The 27,926-nt window shown below is 43.7% G+C and overlaps 1 protein-coding gene across 1 annotated transcript in view; it reads left to right on the top strand.

Moving 5' to 3' along the window:
- The first annotated feature begins 1,486 nt into the window (after positions 1–1,486).
- The window catches only part of glipr2l (GLI pathogenesis-related 2, like), a 64,467-nt gene continuing 38,027 nt past the window's right edge, over positions 1,487–27,926 (top strand). The window contains exons 1-4 of the mRNA XM_043690048.2: positions 1,487–1,643; positions 1,727–1,835; positions 1,923–2,026; positions 10,632–10,709. Of these exons, the coding sequence (XP_043545983.1) occupies positions 1,631–1,643; positions 1,727–1,835; positions 1,923–2,026; positions 10,632–10,709 (304 nt within the window). The 5' untranslated portion in view covers positions 1,487–1,630. The remainder of the gene's footprint in view (positions 1,644–1,726; positions 1,836–1,922; positions 2,027–10,631; positions 10,710–27,926) is intronic.

Here is a 27,926-nt window from a genome sequence, read left to right as displayed (position 1 = left end):
TTAGAAATGGGCAATAATGCCAACCTAGCCACCAATGACAAGGTAGTATGAAAAAGATAACTCCCATTAGCACCACTTTACAGTTCTTCTATATTTCTGTGATTTCACTGTAGGTATGCTCTTCTGCTGTTTGATGTCTCCATGTTATAATGCAGTTTGTATGTCTATACAATGACCTAAGTAGTGCGATTCTCTGCTATTTTTCAGCTTTAAGTGAATGGATTCTGACCTCTGTATTTGACCTATCTTTAATTTCTCAATATACTTTGTTTCACAATTATATTGTAGAAGTCAGATAAATTGAGCTTGAGGGCAATACCAGTATTGTCAGTTGAAGTCATAATGTTGAGATAGTACTGCGGGCCAGTCCCCCAGGACAGAGCTGCACCCTTGGGGGGGGAAGACCTTGGGGCAGAGTTACACATTGTGGGGGGGGGAACCCCTGGTGGGAGTGGTTCCAGGGCAGAGATGCACCCTTCACCCTTGGTGACGGGGGGGCGTCGCCCCGGGACAGAGATAAACCCAAGTGATGGGGGAAAGGAGTGGAAGTGACACTGGGACAGAGTCATGCCCGGGGCGGGGCGGGGCGGGGCGGGGCGGGGCTGGGGGGAAGGTGTGTGACCCAGGTAAGACCTACACCCCAGGGTGGGGGTAAGACCCTGGGACAGAGCTACACCCCGGGGGGGGAGTGACCCTGAGACAGAGCTCTACCCTGGGGGGAGGGGGGGGTGTAACCCTGGGACAGAGCTACACGCGGAGGGGGTGTGTGGGGGGAGTGACCCTGGGACAGAGCTATACCCTGGGGTGTGGTAGTGACCTGAGACAGAGCAACACCCTTGGAGGGAGTGACCCTGGGATAGAGCTACACCCTGGGGGGAGTGACCCTGGGACAGAACAACACCCTGGGGGAGGGGTGTGTGACCCTGGGACAGAACTATACCCTGGGGGGGGGGGGGGGGGGGAGAGTGACCCTGGGACAGAGCTACACCCTGGGGGGAGGGGTGATTGACCCTGGGACAGAACTAAACCCTGGGGGGAGGGGTGTGTGACCCTGGGACAGAGCTATACCCTTGGGGGGTGGGAGAGACCCTGCGACAGAGCTACACCTGGGGGGGGGGGGGGGGGAGTGACTCTGGGACAGAGCTAAACCCTGGGGGGGGGGGGGGGGGTGACCCTGGGACAAAGCTACACCTTGTGGGGAGGGGTGTGTGACCCTGGGATAGAGCTAAACCCTGGGGGGAGGGGTGTGTGACCCTGGGACAGAGCTACACCCTGAGCGGGGGGGGGGGGGGAAGAGTGACCCTGGGACAGAGCTACACCCTGGGGTGAGGGTGTGACCCTGGGACAGAGCCACACCCTGGGGTGAGGGTGTGACCCTGGGATAGTTGTTACGCCCCGCCGAGGTGGGGTGGGGGTGGGATGGCGTTGCCCTCCGCTAGCTGAGGGAGGGAGGGAGTGGCGCTCGGTGTGTCGGTGGGACGTGGCCATCGCTCGGTCCTCGAGCTCCATCCCGGAAAAGGCTGCCTTTTGCTCCTTATAAGGCGCTGGCGGTGAGAGTGAGGTAACCAGCGGCTGCTGTATAACAAATCCCTCAGCAACTCTCAACAAGAGCTCCAGCGAGAAGCTTAACATGGGCAAATCAGGTCAGTCTCTTCATGTGGATTTGAATCTTTTTTCCCCTTGGTGTTTATTCTGTAATGGTGATTTGTTGCATGTATTATTTCAGCTTCCAAGGAGTTTTCCCGTGAAGTTTTAAAAACTCACAACGATTATAGGAAGAAACATGGTGTTCCGGGATTGCAACTTTGCAGCAAACTCTGTAAAAATGCCCAACAGTAAGCTCCTTCTTCTTGCCTGGGGTTTTTGGGTTTTGGATGCTGCCTGCTCTCATTGACTCTCTCTCTCTTGGTGTCGCTGTGCAGATACGCGGAGGTTCTGGCCAGCACTCGGGTCCTCAAACACAGCCCGGAGTCCAGCCGCGAGCAGTGTGGAGAGAACCTCGCCTGGGCATCGTATGACCAACCCGGTGAGACCACACTTCACAGATGAGGCCTGTTAGTTCACTGTATAGATGTGTCTGGTCATTTTGAGGGGTGTGGTTTTCCCACCAGGTGAAAGCTGCACATTGGGAGACGACCCTGGTCTCTGAAGTGACAGGTGAATCTAACAGATCTCTACCATGTTTCCGCCAGTCAGCCCGCAGTTTCTTTATCTTTACGTTGGATGTGGACTTTGCCGACCAGGCCAGCATCTGTTGCCCATCCCTGATTGTCTTGGGGAAGGTGGTGGTGAACTGTCTTTTTGTAAACATTCTTTTGTGGGTGTTGTTCATTTATTGCCTATCCCTAATTGCCTTTGAAAAGGTGGGTGGGGGGGGGGGGCACCTTCTTCAATCACTGTAGTCCACCAGCTATAGGCTGACCCACAGTACTGTAAGGGAGGGAATTCCAGGATTTCAATCCTGCGATAGTGAACGAACAGTGATATATTTCCAAGTTAGGATGGTGGGAGGCTTGGAGGGGAACTTGCAGGTGATGGTGTCCCCATATTGCTCTTGTCCTTCTGGATCCCCACAATGTGGAAACAGGCTATTCAACCAAACAGGTGACCCTCCAGCGAGCATCCCACCCAGACCCATCCCCCTGTAAGTTCGTATTTCTCATGGCTAATGCACCTAGCCTACACATCCTTGAACATTATGGGTAATTTAGTATGGCCAATCCACCAAACATGCACAATCCTAGGAGTGTGGGAGGAAACTGGAGCACCTGGCAGAAACCCATGCAGACACGGGGAGATCATGCAAACTCCATGCAGACAGTTGCTGGAGGGTGGAAACCCAGGGCCCTGGCACTGTGAGGCAGCAGTGCTAACCAATGAGCCACCATGCCTCCATATGGATAAAGTTAAAAATCATATACACCAGGTTATAGTCCAAAGGGTTTATTTGGAAACACTAGCTTTCGAAGTGCTGCTTCTTCACCAGGGAACCACCTGATGAAGAAGCTAGTGCTTCCAAATAAACCTGTTGGACTATAACCTGGTGTTGTGTGTTTTTTAGCTTTGTCCACCCCAGTCAAACACCGGCACCTGCACATCATCCGTATGGATAGTAGAGATTGCTGTTACTGTGCATCAGTGGTGGAGGGAGTGAATGGTGAAGGTCGTAATTGTGCTGCCAAAGAAGCAGGTTGCTTTGCCCCGGATGGTGTGGAGCTGCTTGAGTGTCGTTGGCGCTGCACCCATCTAGGCAAGTGGAGTGTATTCCATCACAATCCTGACTTGTGCCTTGCTGCTGGTGAACAGGCTTTGGGTAGTCAGGAGGCTCCTTCCAACAGACTTCCTAAATTCTGAACTGTTCTCCTCGCCAGTGTGTTCATATGGCTGCTGACTAACATAAGGTGATATTTCATAAATTGTCCACAATAAACTCTGCATAATTTGAATGCATTGTCACCCCCAAAATGTGCCCATGTAGACACCAATTCCCTGTTTGAGGCCATCTGATCAGCTTTCTCCCACAGCATTGAAATAGCCCCAACCAAAGTCTTTGTGACTATGGTAATTGTGAATTAACCCTTCACATTCTTCTCAACTTGGCTGCAGCATTTATTATGAATGACTACTCTGTCTGATGTTACACCAATACTCTCTAGCCAACTGGCCCTGCACATTCATTCTTCATTTAGCAAGTCATAGGCAGAGTATCACTTGCAATTGTTTCTCTACCCCCTTCCACACTGTTAGCACGGTTGCTCCCCCCCCCCCCCCCCACCCAGAAAAGACTTATTGTTGACTCCCTCTTATTTCTAATCTCCATTCTGTCCTTCAGGGACATCATTTGTAAATATTATTGGGAGGATTTTCCAATTTGAAGTTTTGATGTTTCATTGTGTCGTTTCTGCCATAGTTTGGCCTGAGTTATTTTGCACAGCCGCATGTTTCTCAGTTTGTTGTGAGTGAGATTTTGGACACATTGCTTGGTGAATTGTGGAACAAGCAAAAGACTGAGGATGCTTCCATCTTCTAAGGCTTTTGCATCATATTTAAAGTCCAGCTGGACAGCTTTTCTAGCACTGTCTGTTCAACTGTGGCACCCACCCCAAGAAAAGAAAATAAGCTGTTTTCCCTCCATGCGTAGAAGGATCTGGAGTTACTGGTGTAATGCAGAAAAAAATCAATCTTCTTCCTGAAAGACCACAATAAGAGGCCACTCCACTAGACCCTGGACAGCAGCTTGGACAGGGATAGCAGCTTGGGTCAGTGCTGTCTCCACTGTGAAATAAGTCATTCAGCCATGATCTGTCAACCCTGTCTCTGTTTGATACAGTTACTCCTCAGTGGCTGTCAAAAGCTTCCTGCTTCTCCATTTGCACTAAAAGGAAGGCTAAGACACAGTCTGCCTGTCTCTAACTCAGTGCAAAAGAATTGTTGCGCCAAAAACCAGGCTAACTCACATAGGCTGTCTGACTCCATGTCTGTGCTAAAACTTGTGTGCAGAACAGAAGGTGCCTGGCTGTCCCTCTGTGCAAATTGAGCTGCCGCAAGCAAGCAAGTCCTTGCTTACTCTCAGCTCTTAGGTCCGTTTAAATACCTTTAGTTGCGGACGAATTGGGCTGAGATTAAGCATGATGATAATATGAGGCTGGTGCTTTGCTGATTTTAATTTGCATGGATGTAGAGTCTAGGGAGAGCACAGACTTTGGCCATGGAGACACTTTGTGAAGAATAAGTAACTTTGTGTAAGAAGAAGATCAATAGTTAACCCATGAGCTTCAATGGATGCTGACAAGACAAGTCACCAGGTACCTTCTCTGTTCTACTATTTGAGCCTTTGCAACTTGGAGTTTCTTGATTATGTAGGAGAAACGCATCGAGTCGAATTAATAGATATATGGGGACACCACCATGTTCAAGTTCCCCTCCAAGCCACTCAACATCCTGACTTGGAAGTATATCGCCGTTCCTTCACTGTCACTGGGTCAAAATCCTGGAATTTCCTCTCTCATGGCATTGTGGGTCAACCCAAAGCAGATGGACTGCAGCGGTTCAAGAAGGCAGCTCATTACCGCCACCTTTTCATGTGCACCTAAGGATGGGCTATAAATGCTGGCCAGCCTACATTCCACAAAGCCTACATTCGAATGAATTAAAAAAAAGAATAAAATGCATAGGTATAAACTTCCCACCAGCCAGTGGTGAGATTCTGAACTTGCTATCTAAGGTGTGAGGACTTAATCAGGAGAGATTTTTCTCATTGATAATCTGGTTTGTTGACTTTTGCCCAGTTTAAGTCATTTTGCTCACTGCTGTTAAATCCACCTGCGAGAGAGGGAAATTCTGCCCCCTGTCATGTTCCACATGTCCGCCAATGTTAGCCAGCTCTACCGCACCAGCACCTCTCTCGAGTCATAGAGATGTACAGCATGGAAACAGACCCTTCGGTCCAACAAGCCCATGCCGACCAGATATCCCAACCCAATCTAGTCCCACCTGCCAGCACCTGGCCCATATCCCATCCTATTCATATACCCATCCTATTCATATACCCATCCAAATGCCTTTTAAATGTTACAATTGTACCAGCCTCCACCACATCCCCTGGCAGCTCATCTCTTTTGTTTGTTTCTATTCAACATTGAATGAGCAGAAATTTCATTGTACACCAAAATATTGTGAAAACTGGAGGCACCACCTTTGCACCCACCCCAAACTTTAATTCTTGGGCAGTTGCCAGGGAGAAGGATGGAGTTGGTGACTGAGGCTGAAGTACACCGTTCACTAGCTCGGTATTGCATTTGACTCAGAGTTGAGCTTCTGACCACATGTCTGTGCCATCATTAGGATCAGCAATTCCCACCTTGATAACATTACTTGGTGTTTTTTGCCGTGGCTGGTTGGCTGCAGAAAACCTGGTCCTTGCTTTTGTTTCCTTTTAGATTTGATGATTCTAGTGCAGTCATGGCCAGCTTCCCATTCTCCACCCTACACAAACACAGTCAGAAGTTACATGACACCAGGTTATAGTCCCAGCAGTTTAATTTGAAACTACAATCTTTCAAGTGCTGCTCCTTCATCAGGTCACTTCACCTGATGAAGGAACAGTGCTCCAAAAGCTTGTGATTTCAAATGCGCTTGTTGGACTATAGCCAGGTGTCCTGTAACTTCTGACTTTGTCCACCCAAGTCCAACACCAACACCTCCACATCAGACAGAAACATAAGCTTATGTAAAACTCTGCTCTGCCCACGTTATGAATTCCACCAAGTCCTGTTCACCGGTCACCAAGACCTGCATTGCCACCCAGTCTGGCAGTGCTCCAGTGTTAAAATTCTCATCTATGGTTTCAAATTCATTTAAGGCCTTGCCCCTCTCCTCCTTCCCTGCAATCCTCGGTGCTTCTCCAAATCTGGTGTCTTGTGCATTGCTTATTTTGATTCCTCCATCAGTGAACCCTATGCTCTGGAATCCTCTCCTAATTCTCTTCACATCTTTACCTCTTTTTCCATTAAGATGCTCCTCAAAAAACTATTTGTCTAGGTTTTAATTATCTGTCTGAATATCTTCTAACATGCCTTGTTGTTGAATGTTACTTGAGTTTTCTGCTGTGAAGTGCTTCCTTTGGCCATTTAATTGTGGGTGGCATGGTGGCTCAGTGATTAGCACTGCTGCTTCACAACACCAGGGACCCAAGTTCAATTCCTGCGTCAGTTCAATTCCTGTCTCTGTGGAGTTTGCACGTTCTCCCCGTGTCTGTGTGGGTTTCCTCTGGGTGCTCTGGTTTCCTCCCACAATCCAAAGATGTGCAGGTTAGATGAATTGGTCATGCTAAATTGCCCAATGTGTTAGGTGCATTAGTTAGGGGTAAATATAGGGTAGGGGAATGGTCTGGGTGGGTTATTCTTCGGAGGTTTAGTGTGGACTGGTTGGGTCAAATGACCTGTTTCCATACTATAGGCAATCTAATCAATTAATGGCACTACAAAAACACAAGTTGTTATCATTCTGGAATGCACTGCATGGGAGGGTAGTTGAGGCAGGGAGCTCAACAACATTTAAAAAGTACTACGATGACCACTTGAAGTGTCATAAAATTGAAGGCCCCGGGCCTAGTGTGGGTACATGTGACTGGTATCGGTGGTGGTTTTTTTTTTGCAGTACAGACTCACTGAGCTGAAGGACCTCTTTTCTACTGTGTTATTCCATGGAATAGCAGAATGTGAATTTGCACTTGAAATCTTCCATATGTTGAATTCCTGATCCCTGCCTATTAACAGTACGTAGTGCCATATTGCTCAGTCACTTTCATCCAAGAAACACATCCACTTGCTTTTTGTTAGTACACACAAAAAACTAAACCAATATTACTACTAATTGTTAATGATTTCTCAAGGTTGGATAGGCTGATATTGTCAAATCTTCGAATGTTGCTGTGTTGTTAAAAAACAATCAGTTTACATAATTCAGAATTTGTTATTACCATATGAATTGGTTTGTGTGGTTAGTTCCTGACTTCCATGAGATTTGTCATTTCACCTCTGCATCCTTTTAATCTCCTGCTTTGTTTCAGCTAAACTCTGTGAGAATCTTATTTTATTTATTCATGGCTTGTAGCATTGGGGGATGGGAGGGCAAAGTCAGTATTTATTGCCCGTCGCTAATTGTCCATTGCTGTGGGCTGGAGTGACAGGTAGGCCAGACCAGGCAAAGTTGGGAGATTTCCTTCCCTAAAGGACATTAGTAACCCAAAAATAGAAATTACTGGAAAAACTCATCAGGTCTGGCAGCATATGTGGACAGAAATCAGATTTAATGTTTGAGTTCAGTGACGTTGCTTTAAAAGCGACAGTAGCTAGGAAAGGTGATATTTATACTGAAGAAGATGGGGGGTTGGGGGGAAGGAGGAGGGGAAGAAGTGAGAGGATGGGCAGAAATGGAGCCAATGAGAGAGAACTACAATTGGGGAGACAAAGGAGTGGATAATATTATTCTTAGGAGAAAGAAAAGCTGATACTAGTGACCATCAGTTGGTGAAAATAGGTTGGCTATACTGAAAGTAACCTTTGGCATGACAGGATCCAGCGTTTGGAATTGGATACTGGCTGTAGAAGAAGGTGTTCCGGTTCAAAAATTGCTGAACTCAATATTGAGTCCAGAAGGCTGCAGGGCCACCAAGTGGAAAATGAGATGAGATTAGTGAACCAGATGTGTATCTATGACCTCCAACAGCGGTTACCTGGTTGTAATTAAGCCTGCTGTTTATTTCCAGATTTATTTTGAATTCGATTTTCACCATTTGGTGGGATTCAATCTCATGGCCCAGACTATTAGCCTAGGTTTCTGGATTGCTAGTCCAGTGATATTACTCCTCTCTTAAGGCACGATACCTTGTCATTTGTGTTCTGAGGATTCTGCAAATCCTTGATGTGAAATTTGCCTTCAGCAGCTTCATAGAATCATAGAGTCATAGAGCTGTACAGCATGGAAACAGACCCTTCTGTCCAACTTGTCCATGCTGACAAGGTATCCTAAATAAATCTAGTCCCATTTGCTAGCATTCAGCCCATATCCCTCTATTCATATACCCATCCAGATGCCTTTTAAATGTTGTAATTGTACTAGCCTCCACCACTTCCTCTGGCAGCTCATTCTGTACACGCACCACCCTCTGTGTGAAAATGTTGCCCCTTATGTCCTGTTTAAATCTATCTCATATTTTCCCAACAGTTTATTCCATTTGGTTACTCCATTTCGAATAATTTTACTTACTTCTACCTGATTGAGGCAATCTTTTCTATCATATCCACAGTGCATTTTTTTTTAATTTTCCAGCAAAATAACCCCAGTTATTTCGAAGCTATCGAAGCTATAATAGTAGCTACAGTATCTGTATCTAGATACTGACCAGCTAATTTTCCCTTCACTCTTTGTTTTGGTAAATCCTGTTTGTGGGATTGGTACCACAAATGCTAAACATCAACTGTTGCAGTCATCAAACTACTTGATAGCAACTTGCAATTTAGGGAGCGTGAAAATGTTGCTGAGTAAACCTCTGTCTGTTTCCTCTAGTCATTGATGGTAAAATCAAACCAATGTATCTAAAGGAAAAGCAGAAGTCTGCCAGCATCTGTGGAGTGAGAAACACAGTTGGCAGCCTGGATTTCTGTTGAATTATGGAGACTGTGCAGAGTTCAAAGCAGTGGATCAACTACAGGTCCTATAGTCTCACCACCCAGTCCAGCAGAACCCTTTTCACGTGTAGGAGAAAGGGGGTGGGCTTAAACCATCCAAGGGGTTGGTGGGGAGCAACCTGAACATAATTATCCATTTCAATCCAGTCCATTTTTTGATGTAGAAAGTGCCTCAGCTTATAGTGTGGATTTCGCATGTTTTTAGTGCATTTATAAAAACTCTTGAAAAGTAGATAAGGTAGGTCGAACTATCTAGCTATAAAGTGACTTAAAACTCTAAGCCCTTTAAAAATAAGAAAAATGGTTTCTTGTCAGTGAGAGTTAATAAAAGTCTTGTAGCAATTACAATAGTAGTGACTGTTGACCATACGCCAATGGCTATCATTATGTCAACATGTTTTTTTGCACAAACTTCTTATCTGATCAGGGTCCTGATTTCACAGCTCGGTAGCTCGAAGAAGTTATTAAAGAATTTCCTGTCTTTGTGGGGTTATCACTGAAAGTCTGTTTGTTTTTATAAGGAATACCCAAAGGGTTAAATGATTTGAATGAACTTTCATGAACAAGAATACTTTTAAAATAAAATATAGGCTGTAATAAATACTTAGAACTTTATTTAATTTCAAGTCTGCCTATGGTGATTTGGCATGGAATATGTCCAGGGAAAGGGTGTTAGATGGGTTGACATGAGCTGGGATTACATTGTCATGGGATAGGCTGGTGGGACACGAGTTGTAATGGAGGACATTGCGAGTTGGCAGGAGGTTGTGTTTTGGCATGGGTCTATGAAGGACCATCAGGTGGATAAGGAGCATACGCTACCTTGGTTATGGGTGGAGGGGGTAGGTTTAGGGGTTGTTTGGATAAGAGGGCCTAATATTTGACAGAGCAGCTGGGATAAAGATCCAAAAAACAAAAGTAGACTTTTTAAATAGTCTGCCATGATAAGCCTCTGGTTTGCATCTAGTGGTGGTGAGGCTAACTCCATTTTCGTACCTGTGTGTAGCCCTCCTCTGTCCGTGGATTGAAGACCCTGCTGTTATAATGAGTTTCTCTTAACACAGGTGTTAAGGCTGGGAGTCCTGCTGCTGCGTGACTTGGGAGTGAACATTATATTTTGGGTTCAGGACCTGCACATTCAAATAGGGTGACTGTGGCTTTTTTTCTGCTTTAATTATGAACAATTAACCACAAACCTTGAAAAACACAGTACTGCAAAAACTAATGCGTTAGCTGCTCTTGTGTCCATTCATGCAAATTAAAAAGGAACCGAATACACCAGTGTAAGCCAATTTTAAGCAGATATTCCTATGATATGTGACTTTGTGGATTGTGGTGTGTAGCAATGTTCTTTAATTCTCTCACTGTTCTCCAAACGTCCTTTTTCAATAAAAGGTAACTGAAACAGAATGAAACATTCCTCTTTATTCCTTCCTACAGGTAAGGAGGTGTCTGAAAGATGGTACAGTGAGATGAAGAATTACAATTTTAATTGTCCTGGATTTTCCTCGGGTACAGGTAAGTAGTATTTTTAGTTAATTGCTTCATGTAGTGACTATTCTGCTACTTCTAAAGCTGAAGATGCATTCAACACGCAAATAACTTTATAGTCACTGGAAGATTTTATTAGATGTTATTCTGAAGCTGTCTATTCTGTATTTTCTGATGTTGCAAAAGGGCAGATGCTTAATGACCACTGACCAAGACAACGATTGTCAAATAATCACATCCATTTAATCATTCTGAATAAAGACTTTGCAGAAAAACTAAATGACTAAACTCATGGTGTTTGATACTTGCAAAACCTTTCTTTCCTCTTTACAAGACTTCACTTTTCCAGTGCTAAAAGACTGTTGATTTTTCTGTATCCTTCACTTTTACCATTGGCTTTGAAAATCTGCAAATTAAAAAGTCAATAGACTGAGCAATGTTACTGTTCCCCTCTGGAGCATTGGTTTGAATCCAGCTCATTAGTAAGATGTAAGTTGCTCTGTTGGCCTGAAACATACTGATTTTCTAAGCGGAGTTGCCAACCTCATCAGTGTTATTACATACATTGGAGAGCTGTAAGCTACTTACCAACAGGAAAGGCCAGGGAGAGGTAGAAGTACACCTCTGATTTAATACCTGTTGGCCTGACAATGATGTTAGTGAATTATCTGTGGCACAGGCAGACCAGGAGAAAGAAAGACAATGCTCATGGAAATTCAGTTTTCTTTTCTCCTTTTAGAAAATCAAATGTATAGTACAAGCCTTTGCTCATTTTAACATGCCTCTGAGCATTTGGGCCATGTATAGATTGTAACTGTATGTGTTCCTTTGACTGTGATTACTCTGACAAGGTTGGCACTATGACTTGCTCTAACCTATTTAATGGGAAAAGTGTAAATCGACTATTCTTTCTATCGAATTGAAGGCTTACTTTCCAACACTTAAAATTTAACTGACTTTGTTTATTTTTTGATGATTGTTTCTCTAAACAGTAGCGATTGTTAAAGATTCTGAGATTGTGTCTGTCTGTGTCATTTATCTCTAGGCTTTAGTTAGATTGAGTAAATAGGTTTGCATAATTTGATGAGATTCCAGTTGCACTCCAGACCCTCTGAAAAAGGCTCCTCTTCAAGTTTGAAAGGAGAGCTATAATTTGTTCAGTCTCCTTAGTAGCAGAATAGGCTACGATTAATCGAGTGACTCTGCTTTGTGTACAGTCAGTACTGCAAGTAAGAATATCTTTTTTGCTGAATATTTTGATATTCTGATGAAATTTGAATATGTTTATTTGATATAATGGATGAATCAAAATATCTTTAGAAGTAAATGATAGCTATAGACCGATTCATGCAAGGAACTGTCCCAGATACATGGTGTAGTGGACAAAATAGATGGTGTAGTGGACAATGAAGAACATTATCTTAGTATAATGGCACCTTGATCAGATGGGCCGATGGGCAGAGGAGTGGCAGATCAGATTTAATTTAGATAAATGTGAGATGCTGCATTTTAGAAAGGCAAATCAGGGCAGGACTTGTACACTTAATGGCAAAATCCTGGGGAATATTGCTGAACAAAGAGACCTTGAAGTGCAGATACATTGTTCCTTGGAATGGATTCCCAGGTAGAAAGGATTCATTTGGAATGCTTGCTTCTACTGGTCAGTGCATTGAGTATAGGAGATGGGAGGTTGTACAGCAGTACAGTACATTGGTTAGGCCATTGTTGGAACACTGCATTCAATTCTGGTCTTCCTGCTTTAGGAAAAGTGTTGTGAATCTTAAATGGGTTCAGAAAAAATTTACAAGGATGTTGGAGGGTTTGAGCTATTGGGAGAGGCTGAATAGGCTGGGTCTATTTTTCCTGGAGCTTCGGAGGCTGAGAGGTGACTTTATAAAGGTTTGTAAAATCATGAAGGGTATGGATAGGGTAAATAGCCAAGGTCTTTTCCCTGGGTTGGGAGAGTCCAAAACTAGAAGGCATAAGATTAGATTCCCTACAGTGTGAAAGTAGGCCCTTTGGCCCAACTAGTCCACACCAACCCTCCGAAGAGTAACCCACCCAGACCCATTTCCCTCTGACTAATGCACCTAACACTATGGGCAATTTAGTATGGCCAGTTCACCTGACCTGCACATCTTTGGACTGTGGGAAGAAACCGGAGCACCCGGAGGAAACCCATGCAGACACAGGGAGAATGTGCAAAATCCACATAGACAGTTGCCCGAGGCTGGAATCAAACCTGGGGCCCTGGTGCTGTGAGGCAACAGTGCTAACCACTGAGCCACCGTGCCGCCCTAAGTTTAAGGTGAGAAGGGAACTATTTATAAAGGACCTGAGGGGTGGCGAGGATAATGCATGAGTCGAATGAAAACTGCCAGAGGAAGTGGTGGAGGCTGGTACAATTACAACATTTAAGAGGCATCCGGATGTGTACATGAATAGGAAGGGCTTAGAGGGATATGGGTCAATTGCTGGAAAATTCCTGAAGCTATATTAAGGTAGGATATCTGGTCAACATGGACGAATTGGACCAAAGGGTCTCTTTCTGTGCTGTACATCTCTATGACTTTGACTCTAAGCTGTATTCAGTTTCTGCACAGCGTTTGCTGGATAAACAAAGTTTAAGATCCATTGAACTCACTGTCCACCAAACTTGGCGTCATTTTTATACAACAATATTGGAATTGTTAACTAACAATTCCAGCCTCGGGCAACTGTCTTTGCACCCACAATGAAAATAAATGAGAAAAACTGTGGTTGATAAGAAACTTGAAAACAAAAGTTCAAAATCCCCCATTCCTTCCGAAACTTACTACACTTGTCAGAGTTCACTTAACAGAGCAAAACAATTTAAACATCCACATTTATTGGCAAGGAATTCTTTTCTCAGGGATTTCAAGTTTTTTTTTGCTCCTAGTTAGCAAATTGTTCATTTGTTGACAGATTTTAAAAGGTTCTCTCTAACCTGTGGCCTCCCTTTCATTACCAGCACACTTGAAGCCTCCCACTGTCCTGCCCTGAACTTGCAGCGTCCCTCGCTTCTGTCTCTTTAACCTTGCAGCCTCCTTTACCCATGCTCTCTCTCTCTTTCTGCCCTGCCTTGTCAGCCTCCCTTCTTCTCTCTTTCGGTTTCACTTTTTTCCATCCATCCTTATTTTATCCCAAAAGATTTTTTTTGATTATTATTTTATTGGCATTTAGGGGAGGGAATGGCCTCATGGTGTTATCACTAGACTATTATCCACACATCCAGGTAATGTTCTCGGCATCCACTTCTGAATCCCGCCATGGCAGATGGTAGAATTTGAACTTAATAAAACTCTGGAGTTGAGAGTCCAATTAGATTAGATTACTTACAGTGTGGAAACAGGCCTTTCAGCACAACAAGCCCACAGTGACCCTCTGAAGAGCAACCCACCCAGACCAGACCCATTCCCCTACACCTAACACTACGGGCAATTTAGCATGGCCAATTCACCTAACCTGCACATTTTTGGACTGTAGGAAGAAACCGGAGCACCCAGTAGAAACCCACTCAGACACGGGGAGATTGTGCTAACTCCACACAGACAGTTGCCTGAAGCAGGAATTGAACCCGGGTCTCTGGTGTTGTGAGGCAGCAGTGCTAACCACTGTGCCAGTGTGCTACCCACAAACATGAAGCTGATTGTCGATTGTCGTAAAAACTCATCTGGTTTATTAATGTCTGTTCAGAGTCATAGAGATGTACAGCACGGAAAAAGGTCCTTCGGTCCAACTTGTCCATGCTGAGCAGTTATCCCAACCTAATCTAGTCCTATTTGTCAGCACCTGCCCCATATCCCTGTCAACCCTTCCTATTCATATACCTATCCAGATGCCTTTTAAATGCTGTAATTCGGGGGAGGCGATGGCCTAGTGGTATTATCACTAGAATGTTAATCCAGAGACCCAGATAATATTCTGGGTTTGAATCCTGCCATAGCAAATGGTGGAATTTGAATTCAGTAAAAATCTGGAATTAAGACAACATTGAGTTCTCCAATTTCAAATAACCTCCCTTCCACTACTCCCAGTCACCAACTGGATTCATTCCTCCCATTGACCAACCAGGTTGTACCCCCATCTGTCTTTACCACCCTGCCCCCATCACCCCCTTTATCTGCACTCCCTCTATACCCACCCCCAATCCTGAAGAAGGGTTACACCTGAAACTTCTCCACCTCCTGTTGCTGTCTAGCTTGCTGTGTTCTTCCAGCCTCCTACCTATCAATTTTGAATTCCAGCAGTTTTTTTTGGCTCCTTATCTGATCTAGCCTATGTATGAGTCCAGACCCACGGTCATGATTTGGAGATGCCGGTTTTGAACTTGGGTGTAGAAAGTTAAAAATCACACAGTACAAGATTACAGTCCAAATAGTTCCAAATAAAGCTGTTGGACTATAACCTGGTGTTGTGTGATTTTTAACTTTGCAGATCCACAGTGATGTGGTTGATTCTTCACTGCTCTCTGGAAAATAAGTGCTGGCCTGGTCAGCAGCACCCACACTTTGTGAATAAATTAAATAAAGAATAGCATTTGAAGAAGTCTGCATTATCTGCTTCTATTACTTCCCTAAGCAGCCTTTTCCAAAGATTTTGTTATTTTTTCACAGGTTCTGGGTGTCACTGGCTCAGTTATTATAGAACATAGAACATAGAACAATACGGCACAGAACAGGCCCTTCAGCCCACGATGTTGTGCCGAACATTTGTCCTAGCTTAAGCACCCATCCATGTACCTATCCAATTGCCGCTTAAAGGTCACCAATGATTCTGACTCTGCCACTCCCACAGGCAGCGCATTCCATGCCCCCACCACTCTCTGGGTCAAGAACCTACCCCTGACATCCCCCCTATACTTCCACCCTTCACCTTAAATTTATGTCCCCTTGTACTCTGTTGTACCCGGGGAAAAAGTTTCTGACTGTCTACTCTATGTATTCCTCTGATCATTTTATAAACCTCTATCAAGTCACCCCTCATCCTTCGCCGTTCCAATGAGAAAAGGCCGAGCACTCTCAACCTATCCTCGTACGACCTATTCTCCATTCCAGGCAACATCCTGGTAAATCTTCTCTGCACCCTCTCCAAAGCTTCCACATCTTTCCTAAAGTGAGGTGACCAGAACTGCACACAGTACTCCAAATGTGGCCTAACCAAGGTCCTGTACAGCTGCAACATCACTTCACGACTCTTGATTCAATCCCTCTGCTAATGAACGCTAATACACCATAGGCCTTCTTACAAGCTCTATCCACCTGAGTGGCAACTTTCAAAGATCTATGAACATAGACCCCTAGATCCCTCTGCTCCTCCACCTTACTAAGAACCCTACCGTTAACCCTGTATTCCGCATTCTTATTTGTCCTTCCAAAATGGACAACCTCACACTTGACAGGGTTGAACTCCATCTGCCACTCCTCAGCCCAGCTCTGCATCATATCTAAGTCCCTTTGCAGCCGACCACAGCCCTCCTCACTATCCACAACTCCACCAATCTTCGTATCATCTGCAAATTTACTGACCCACCCTTCGACTCCCTCTTCCAAGTCATTAGTAAAAATTGCAAACAGCAGAGGACCCAGAACTGATCCCTGAGGAACTCCACTTGTAACTGGGCTCCAGGCTGAATATTTACCATCTACCACCACACTCTGACTTCGACCGGTTAGCCAGTTTTCTATCCAACTGGCCAAATTTCCCTCTATCCCATGCCTCCTGACTCTCCGCATAAGCCTACCATGGGGAACCTTATCAAATGCCTTACTAAAATCCACGTACACTACATCTACTGCTCTACCCTCATCCACATCCTTGGTCACCTCCTCAAAGAATTCAAGAAGACTTGTAAGGCAAGACCTACCCTTCACAAATCTGTGCTGGCTGTCCTTAATCAAGCAGTTCTCTCCAGATACTCATAAATCCTATCCCTCAGTACCCTTTCCATTACTTTGCCTACCATCGAAGTAAGATTAACTGGCCTGAAATTCCCAGGGTTATCCCTATTCCCTTTTTTGAACAGGGGCACAACATTCGCCACTCTCCAGTCCCCTGGTACCACCCCCGTTGACAGTGAAGATGAAAAGATCATTGCCAACAGTTCTGCAATTTCCTCTCTTGCTTCCCACATAATCCTAGGATATATCCCGTCAGGCCCAGGGGACATGTCTATCCTCAAGTTGTTCAAAATGTCCAACACATCTTCCTTCCTAACAAGTATCTCTTCTAGCTTACCAGTCCGTTTCACACTCTCCTCTTCAACAATACGGTCCCTCTCGTTTGTAAATACTGAAGAAAAGTACTCATTCAAGACCTCCTATCTCTTCCGACTCAATACACAGTCTCCCACTACTGTCCTTGATTGGACCTACCCTCGTTCTTGTCATTTTCATGTTTCTCACATGAGCATAAAATGCCTTGGGGTTATCCTTGATCCTATCCGCCAAAGATTTTTCATGCCCTCTCTTAGCTCTCCTAATCCCTTTCTTCAGCTCCATTCTGGCTATCCTGTATCCCTCCACTGTTCTGTCTGAACCTTGTTTCCTCAACCTTATGTAAGCCTCCTTCTTCCTCTTTACAAGACATTCAACCTCCCTTGTCAACCAAGGTTCCCTCACATGACCGACCATCTCTTTCCTGCCTGACTGGTACATACATATCAAGGACACGTCGTATCTATTCCTTGAAAAAGTTCCACATTTCCACGACATCCTTCCCTGACAGCCTATGCTTCCAACTTATGCTCCTCAGATCCTGTCTTACAGCATCGTATTTACCCTTCCCCCAATTGTAAAACCTGCCCTGTTGCACGCACCTATCTCTCTCCATAACCAAGGTGAAAGTCACAGAATTGTGGTCACCATCACCTAAATGTTCACCCACTAACAAGCCCTGTAGAGAAAGTGGTAGTGAGCTATTGTCTTGAACCCCTGTAGTCCATGTGATATAGGCACATTCACTTTACCGTTAGGGAGGGAATTCCAGCATCTTGACCTAGTGACACTAATGGGAGACCGATTATATTTTCAAATCAAGATAGTGAGTGATGTGGAATGGTTTGCAGCTGATGGCATTACCATCTGCCCTTGTCCTTCTAGATGGTGGTGGTCATGAGTTTGGAAGGTGCTGTCTAAGGATCTTTGATGAATTTCTGCAATGTATTTTGTAAATGGTACACACTGCTGTTGCTGAGAGTCAGTAGTAGAGGGAGTGGACACTTGTGAAAGTGGTGCCAGTTACATGCTTTGTCCTGGATGGTATTAAGCTTGTTGAGTTTTGTTGGAGCTGCACCCATCCAGGCAAGTGGTGAGTATTCCATCACACTGCTGATTTGTGCCTTGAAGATGGAGGACAGGCTCTGTGGGGTTAGGAGGTGGGTTACTCGCTGTAGGGTTTCTAATATCTGACCTTCTGCTATAGCTAATGTATTTATATGGCTGGTCCAGTTCAGTTTCGGGTCAATCGTAACCCCCCAGACTGTTGATTGACTACCTGCTAATTGAAATATTCCTCCAGAATAGTTTTGAATTTTCATCCATCTATGCCTGCATTAACTTGTCACTTTATAACTTTAAAAATTACAATCTTATCACTTCTCATCTTTTTCCAATGAGATCATGCTCAAAACCCTTTGTACCCCTTCACCCTCTTCCTCTTTAAACAGCATATATACAATTGTACTGCAGTGACCAGGACTGTATAGTCCATTCTGAGTATAGGCCATTCAGCCTGCTCTGCCATTCAATGAGATGATGGCTGATCTGATATTCTTTCACTTTCTTGCCTTTTCCCCATATCCCTTGATTTCCCTTACTCATTAAATGAATCTAATCATCTTCGTTTTGAATATACTTAATGACTCAATTTCTACAGCCCCCTGTGGTAAAGAATTTCACAGAGCTATAGCCCTCTGAAATAAGAAATTCCTCCTCATCTGTGTCCTAAATGTATAACCATTTATTCTGAGATTATGCCCTCTGTCCTGGATTCTCCCTCACTCCCAAACAACCTTACTGCCCCCACCCTATCAAATCCTCCAAGAATCTTATATGTTTCAATAAGGTTGTCTCTCATTCTTCTAAATTCCAACAATTACAGGCCCAATCGACTCAACCTCTCCTTGTTCCTATACCCTGCATGTTGTATCAGACTGGTGAACCTTCTGTGGACTGCCTCCAATGCCAGTGTAACTTTCCTTAGATAACGTACTCCAGATTTTCACATTATTTCAGCTGTGGTCTGACTAATACTTTTTATAGTTTTAAAATCTCCCTACTTTTAAACTTCATTCCCTTTGAAATAAAGGCCAACAATCCATTTGCCGTCCCCATTGCCTGTCAAATTTGGGTGCTAGCTTTTTGTGATTCATGGACAAGGACTCCCAACTCCCTCTCTTCCGTAGCTTTCTTCAGTCTTTTACCATTTAAATAATATTTATCCCCTCTATTCTTCCTGCCAAAGTACATACTCTCACATTTTCCAACATTATATTCCATCTCCCAAGCATTTGCCCACTCACTTAGAATGATTCTGAACAATGTAAGATGGAGAGAGCTAGTGACCATGTGATAGGAAATGGTCATTTTCATATTGAACAGTGTTGAGAGGGTGTTTGTGAGTGGAAGCAGCTTGAGTCATGCAGGTTATGGTAGATTTCAGTCCAAGTTGAGGCTTTGAATAGAAAGCTTGGAAAATGAGTCGTAAAGTTGAGGGTTTTGGGCTTAACTGTAGGAACAAGATTGTCAAATAACAAATAAAATGAAAATGTGGAAATGCTTAGCAAGTCTGGCAGCAGAGAAAGATAGCCTTGATATTGAAGTTGATGACTGCTTGTCAGAACTCTGCTGAACATTTCCAGCTTTTCTTTTCTATTTTATATGTTGTTCATACTGCCTTCACAAGTGTTCAAAAACTTAGATGTGTGTTTTGAGTGCTTTTTCATTTTCCAGAGTTTGTCAATTTTTGTTTTATGAGGATCTGGGGGAAGGGAGAGAGAGAACAACAGCTATCAGTTAATTCTGCAGGTAAAATAAAATCACATCCAGAATCTTCAGGGTCAGTACAGCTCAAAACCACAACACTTTGATCATATTTGCACTGATAAATCAGCTATACTATTTGTTGAATGGAAAATTAACAAAATCCACTTCTATTTAATTATTCTCTCCGTGTGTCTAGTCCCCTAATTGATTATACACATTACAATTTAGAATCTATTACAACCTTTATATTTAGAAGAGGGAAAATTAGTGTCATTTCAACAGGGGGGGGGGGGCTAGCTCAGTTTCCAGTAACTAGCATACTGTGTGACAAAACAGCAAAGCTCTTTGGAAGCTCTTCCCACTATTTCTTCTTGCTAATAGACTGTTGAACATAATTCAAAGGCCTGGGGTTATTGGTTACGACTGTTTGCATCATGATGAATGTGGTAACCAGCCTCCAGATATTTTCAGAAGCTGCTTGTTCATGTCTGCAAGCATAACAACTTTCATGTAATCATTAAATAACATGAATCCTATGTGAATTGAAGTTATAAGTCCACATTTTATCCTAGAAGCTGGATGATATCAGCCATGATGTTTGTGTATTAAAAGTAAACTTCTTTTGTGACTCTTTCCTCCATCTTGATTGAACCACACATGGAGACCCTGCTTTGCTCTGATCCTCACTGGCTTGGTGGACAGCAGCAGTTCTGACAGGTTCATCATTCATTCTCCTTTTTTGCTGCATTATAAAGTGGTGCCTTCAATCCCAAGTGCCAGCTGCCGATTCTGGAGCTAGGTATTGCTGTCCCACAATTGCGGCAGGATGGGGAGAGGAAGAGCAGGTTGTGAGCAGAGTAGACAATGTTCAACCTCTGTTTCCACTCTCCACTACATTCAGTCGTGCAAAAAAGGGCAATGCCTCTGAATAATTACTTATAAGGCCTTTAGAGCCAGTCGATGAGGTCCTTTGTGGTGCAGTGGTAATGGAGACCAGGGTTCAAGTTCCACCCTCTCTGAGGTGTGCAATAACATCTCTCTGAACAGGTTGATTTCAAAAATATCTACACCGAATGGAAACTTGTGGGTGGAGGCTGAATTCAAGGGTTCTTTGCTGGTGGCCAGTGAAGAAAGGTGGGACTAGAAATGAAGGTGACTCAGAAGGCAGGGAAACTCTGAAGGTTAGGCAGAGGCATTGCAACAGGCCGAAAAGGTTCACTGCATGGATTGAGGAATCAAAGGTGCTCATTGAAATGAATCCACAGACGTCAGTACCCCATCTCCAAGTCACCCTTTATTTACGTGTGAACAGTCCTTAAGTCATGTACTGCCTCATTCCACGTCAGTACGTCTGTAACTTCCCTTTATACCTGTCAGCCAGAGCTCCCTGGACCAGATTAACAGCCCCAATCAGGGAACTCGTATTCTGTGAGGTCCAGTTGGCTGACCTCATTCCAACCACACTCTTATCAAAGGAGAGGGAAAACAGGATGTCTGAGGCCCTTTCTCCCTCCAGCTTGGCTATCCTGTTGGATGTGGAAGGTATGCCTGGGAATGGCTGCTGCTGCAGTAAAAGCCATTAAAGTAGTGCAAGGGCAGCACATGCATTGAAGAAGGGACCCAGGCATCAGGATGGTACAGTAGCAAGATGAGGGCGACAGAGATGAAGGAGCTCCTATCTTGGGCACGAAATCTACTGGAGGAGGCAGAATTACCTGGATGTGAAGGAGACTGCTCCTCTCCAGGAAGATAATCATAGTTTTCTGTACCTTCTGTTACTGCAGAGCTGACATTTCCCTCACTAACTGCCATAACCAGTCAGCAACAGTCAGTGTTACCATCACCTTGAATTTCTTCTGTGCTGGATCATCTCAGGGCTGTGGTCCCCTGTAAAATCTCATGGTCAGCTGGAAACTGCTGCGTCACCATGGTAATGTACCAATATACCAATCAGGAGCAGTCAGAGGCCATTTGGCTCCCTGAGCCTACCCACCATTTGGCTGTGGCTTCAGCTCTGCTTCCCTGCCTAACCCAAAACTTTTCACCCCCCCACCTTGTTAGTCTTGAATTCATCTCCACCTCAATGACCCGGTGTCCACCCCGGTCTGAGGGTGAGAGTTCCACAGCCTTGCAGACCCGTGAGAGAAAAGAATTCTCGTCTTCAGTGGGAGACCTTGTATTTTTAAACTGTATCTCCCAGTTCTTCTCCAAAAGCAAACATCCTTGTAGGATCCATCTGCCAACTTTCATCAGGAACTTGAGTGTTTCAATAAGATTATGTCTCAGTCTTTAATCTCTCATGGATATAGGGCCACACTGTCCAATCTTTCTTCAAACAATAACCTCCTTTCCCCATTCCAGGAATCAGTCAGGCGCACATTCTCTGAACTGCTTCTGACACAGCTATATCCTTCCTTAAAAAGTGTGTACACAGTACTCCAGGTATGGTATCACTAATGCCCTGTATAGCTGTAGAAAAGCATTCCCCACATAGATGTTCCATTCCCCTTGCAATGAATACCAACATCCCATTTATCTTCCGAATCCCTTGCTGTGCCTCCACACTCACATTTTGTGATTCATGTATCTGGATCTCCAAATCCCTATGGACCATAGGTCTGCTATTTCTCTTCATTGAAATAATACTAAAATAATAAATAAATAATTATACTTTGTTCTTCCTGCAAAAGTGAATGAATCAACAATTTCCACATTATAATCCATTTGCTCACTTTTCTAACCTGCTCCTGCCCTTTCCTTTTACATCCTCTTCACAACTTACTTCCCTGCTTTGTCATCAGCAAACCGAGCAACCATACCTTCAATTCCATCATCTGAGTCATTGAAATGGTATGTTAAGTTGTCGAAGCACTAACATTGATTCCAGTGGGACTCACTTATTACATTTTGCCAAACCAAAATGCCCTATTTATGCCTTTGCTGTATCTTGTTAGCTAACCACTTCTCTATCCCTGCTCATATGTTACCCTACTTCTGGAAATACAACATGACTGTATCCATAGGTCCTTTTTTATCCTCAATACTTGATACTTCCACAAAAATATCTAATAAATTTGATGAACACAATTTCCCTTTTACAAAACCATGCTTGTTGTATTGAAATTTTTGAAGTGCCCTGTTATAACTTCTTTAATAATAGATTCCAGCATTTCCCCTCAGACCGACATTAAGCTAACTAACCTGTAGTTTCCTGCTTTCTGCCTTGCTACCTTCCTGAAGAGAGGAGTTACATTCAGTATTTTCCGAGCTGATAGGACACTTCCAGAATCTAAATCACAGCTGCCATCTTTGCCAAGGCTGGAGACTGCATCAAGTTTTCAGACCCCAAGCTCAGAAGGTGCTGGGTTTTGCCACCATTGTCAAATTGCCCAAAATCCAGGGTGGTATTAACTGCCATCAAAGGACCCATGGTGGAGCGGGGTGGTTCATCTACTGAAAGGCCTGTTGCTTCAACCTGCTGGGGTGTGCACACTTTCCTGGAAGGTGCCATGACATTTTCATTCTTCACTAGTCAATGCTCGTTCATCTCTCCCACCTGGCTCTGGGAAGGGATTCTAAAGGACAAGGGCTATCCTCTGTGGAGATGGCTGCTCCTCACTATGTGAGCACCACAAAAATCACCATAAAAGAAAATTTCATTGATCGTTGTCAACTTGGCACAGCACTCACTGAGCAAGCCACTGGCCTGCTGAAGATGTACTCTCTCTGTCTGCATTGTCAGGATATCTCACCTGGCTGGGAGCTGCTGCACATTTCATAACTTGGCCCAAAGAAAGGGGGTACACTCTGAAGAGGCAAAGACAGAAGAAGGTGCGACTTTCTTGGAACAGGACATAGGAGAGGGATGGAGCAGGGCATACATCCAGGGGCACTTCCTGCTGCACAGGGTGAGTTGGGTGATCGTGGAGGTGCCCGGCCTAGGGCACCAGAAGTCAATGATTACAAGAGACAATCTGATCCAGGAAACACTCAGCTGATGAGCTCTGAGGTCTCCAGGATGCCACACAGACTGTCCTGGCCCAGGAAAGAAGCTCGTGTCCAGCTGATGCTACATTATGGTCACAGAGAGAATTATTACCTGGAGTCTCCACTATCGCTGATAAGAAGTTAATGTATCCTTCACTAACTTTTACTGTTGTTCAGCGCAAGGTTAATCAAATCATGCATCCCATGGTAAAGAAGTATAATTTTAAACATCGTCCCTTAGCTCCTAAACCACCTTGGCCATGGGAAGGTGGTTTAGGAGCTTCTCTTAGTTGGCCCAGTTCTTTACTGGGGTCTCATGTGAGGGAAAGCTGCTAAAGTCCAGGTGTATCTTGAAAGTCATCGCTCTCCCAAAGCCAGGAAAGTCTCCAAATAATCATCCAACTCTTGGCCGGTATTCCTACTATCAACATGCCTTAAGGTAGTAAAGTGTATAATTCTCCAGTGCATCAAACCCAAGCATAGAAAACATCCTGAGAATGGACCAGACAGGCTTTTGATAAGGATGAAGTACGTGATCAGATTCTCAAATTAACCCCCTTCATTATAAATAGCTTTCAAAGAAATCTCAAAATTGGGTCATTTTTCCTTGACCCAATGTATGATATAGTCTGGCATATTGGCCTGTTCTTCAAAATGTCAAGAGTTCTCCCTTCCTGTGTTACTGACGCCATTGAACTGCTACTTGGTGACAGGAGGTCAGGGTCCAGATAGGTGACAAAACTTGTACCTGAAGTAACCAGATGAGTGGGCTATCACAGGATTCTGTCATTGCTTCAACCATGTGCAACATGTACACAATTATCCACCTCCAACCTGGTCTAGGAAGGTTATTTATGCAGACAATATCTGCTTTGACAATAGACAATAGGTGCAGGAATAGGCCATTCTGCCCTTCGAGGCTTGGACTCTCTCATGGATCTGGAAGGTGCACTAAACTGTGATTCTGTATTAAATGTAAAAATATTCTTGCACAGGAGCTAACATAGTCACCAGTAGCTATCCTATTTATTCAAGGATTTTGGCACTTTCTATTTTTAGAACTGTCAATCAACTAAAACACAATGATAATTCCATTGCAAATGAATAGTATACCTAGTGCCTGTGATGGCAAGCCAAAGCTAATATTGACACAGTTTAGGCCTCTGTGTTCGATCAGTTAACAGATCAAAAACCTGACTGGCTTCCTCATTATTTTTAGCCCTTTGACCTCATCACGCTGTCTTGTGGTAAGGAAAGCTTTACTTTTGATAGATTTTTAATTGAAGAAAAAGAAAATTTTTTAATATAACATATTATTACAAACTTACAAAATAATACACACAAATACAAACATTAATATACAATTAGATATTAAATAAATAATGGCCAAGACGTAGCAAACAAAGAGAAAAGATAAAGAAAAGAAAAAACACTCAACTAACTACTAATCTAACTCATAACTAACCAGAAAGTATAATAAAATATCTTACATTACTTAAAAAGAAAAAAGGATAACATAATAATTAAATAATGAGGTACATGCTCAGAACGAATTAACATCAAGTCATAATAAAACCCCTATTCGAACGGCATTCCTCCCCCAAGAAATCCCCGGACTAGCCAGAACCACTATCACAACTAGATAAAAGCCCTTGACAAAATGGCTGAAATATCTATCCATATAGCTCAGAAAGGGCTGCCATTTTTTATAGAATAAATCAATTTTTTGGTGCAGCATATTTGTAAGGAAGTCAAGGGGAATACATTCCATGATCAACCTGTACCAATTCAAAAGCCCTGGAGGGCCCTCAGCTCCCCTGTTTACTAAGATATGTTTCCTTGCACAAAAGGAAAGAATGGAGAATAATTTCCTCCCGTGTACACCCAGGGAGGGCAAGCTCGCAAAGCCCAGGAGAAGAGATACTGGATCCACCCTAATTTCTGCTCCCAAGATTTCTGTCAGAGCATTTGCTACTCTTATCTCATTGCGGATCTTATCTCATGTCCATAAGCAGTGTGTGAGAGTGCCCACCTCTATTTTACATTTGGGACACATTGGAGATGCTCCTGCCCTAAATTTTGCCAATCGTTCTGGTGCTATATGAGTCCTATGGAGTATCTTTAATTGAGTAGCTTGGGTTCTATTACATATAGAGATCTTTCTGGCATTTTCCTAAATGTCGTCCCACATTTCTGAAGAGATTTCCAACCCCAACTCTTGATTCCATGTTTTAAACAATCTTTCCATGTCTTCCGGTACTACGTTATGTAGTGAGTGATAAAGAGTGCTGACCGAGGGTAAACCCACTAGCCACAATACTCTTCGTTCCCTATCTGCTTTATAAGAGCAATCTAATAACGTGGTCTTCTTCTGTATGTAATCTCGAATTTTGAAGTACCGAAAGAGGTCTCCATTAGGTAGTCCAAATTTCTGGTGTAGCTGTTCAGAAGACATCATAACCTCCCCATCAAACAAATCCCCTAAGCAAGAAATACCCCTGGACCACCAGGATTTAAATGTGGTGTCTGTGAGCCCCAGTTGAAAACCCCATGCTCCCACTATAGGAGTATAAGGGGAGGTTTTTTGTGAGTTGCCCTCATTTTGCCGCATTATCCTCCAGGCTTTAATTGTATTTAATACAATAGGGTTTTTACAATTGTCCACAATGGCATTCATTTTATCTAAAAATAGGAGATTAATAAGGGAGCACATTGCTTGAGAGGCCTCGATGTCCATCCAGAGTGATTGGGTTTTGTGTGACCCGCAATCAGCTATGTAGCTTAATAGAGGACTCAGCTGATACCTCCTAAAGTCTGGAAAATCCAGCCCTCCCCTTGCATGTGGAAGCTGCAGCTTCCTTAACTTAATAAGGGGCTGTCTATGATTCCAGATGAAAGAACCAAGCCAACTGTATAGTTTGTGCAATGCCGGCCTCGGTAGCATCACAGGGAGCATTCTCACAGGGTATAGGAGACGGGGCAAGATATTCATTTTAATTAGAGCTATTCTGCCGAACCAAGAAATTGGAAGATCTCCCCAGTGTTAAAGGTCCTGCCTTATCCTCTCCAATAGATGTACAAAATTAGCTTTATACAGCTGGCCAAATAGTGGGGTGATAAAAATACCTAAATATAAAAAACCCAGGGACCACCGAAAGTGAAAATGAGATCCGTCCGATAAGTGGGACATACTAGCGAGACCGCCCATCGACATGGCCTCCAATTTTGTGAAATTAATTTTGTAACCTGAAAACACACTAAATAAATTAATTACTTGGGTCAGGCGGGGCACAGATATCAAAGGATTACTAAGAAAGAGGAGAACATCATCTGCATTAGGGGTAATTTTATGTTTACCCATACCAACCCTCAGAATCAGCCCGTGTAGCTTCTGCTAATGGCTCAATTATTAGCATAAATAACAATGGTGAGACAGGACAACCCTGACGGCAGCCCCTATCCACACTGAAGCTGTCCGAGCCTACGCCATTGGTAATCACGGCTGCTTTGGGGTCATTGTACAATATTGAGACCCATTTAGCGAATACCTTTCTGACACCAAACTTTTCCAGTGTGTAAAACAGGTATGACCATTTAACCCGGTCGAGTGCCTTCTCCGCATCAAACGAGACTACTATTCCCGGTATTCTTTCCAGGATGACAGACTTGAGTTACATTCAAAATCCTTCTGATATTATTAGATGATCTATGGCCCTTGATAAACCCCATCTGGTCCTCTTTTATGATGTGTGGTAAAACCCTCTCCAACTTCAATGCTAATGTTTCAGAAAGAATTTAAAATCTACGTTTAGTAAAGATATTGGTCTGTATGATGCACAATCTTCTGGGGCCTTTCCTTTTTTGAGAATGAGAGAGATATTCACCTCTCTCATCGAAGGCGGGAGGTAGCCCTGACTATATGAATAATTATACATGACTATAAGTGGACCAGCCAGTACCCCTATAAACTCTTTGTAGAATTCAGCCTGGAATCCATCTGGGCCAGGTGCTTTACCGCTTTGAAGCTGCCTGATTGCATCAAGTACTTCCTGGATTGTCAGGAGAGCATTCAGAATCGACACCTGTTCCGGGGTTAAGTCCGGAAAGGCCAGGCTTTTAAAAAAGGAATCCATCTTCTTAGCTCTATCTTCACAATCCTGTGATTTATACAAATCAGAGTAAAATTTTCTGAAGGCTGTATTGATCCTTTTGCGGTCATGAGTCAAAGTACCAGCACTTTCCCTGATGGATG

The sequence above is a fragment of the Chiloscyllium plagiosum genome, unplaced genomic scaffold, assembly GCF_037043375.1.
Source record: "Chiloscyllium plagiosum isolate Xiang-an unplaced genomic scaffold, Cpla_swu_hap1 HiC_scaffold_5, whole genome shotgun sequence".
Classification (NCBI taxonomy): domain Eukaryota; kingdom Metazoa; phylum Chordata; class Chondrichthyes; order Orectolobiformes; family Hemiscylliidae; genus Chiloscyllium; species Chiloscyllium plagiosum.
Note: the sequence above shows the minus strand (reverse complement) of the source record. Positions and strands in the feature narration are given on the sequence as shown.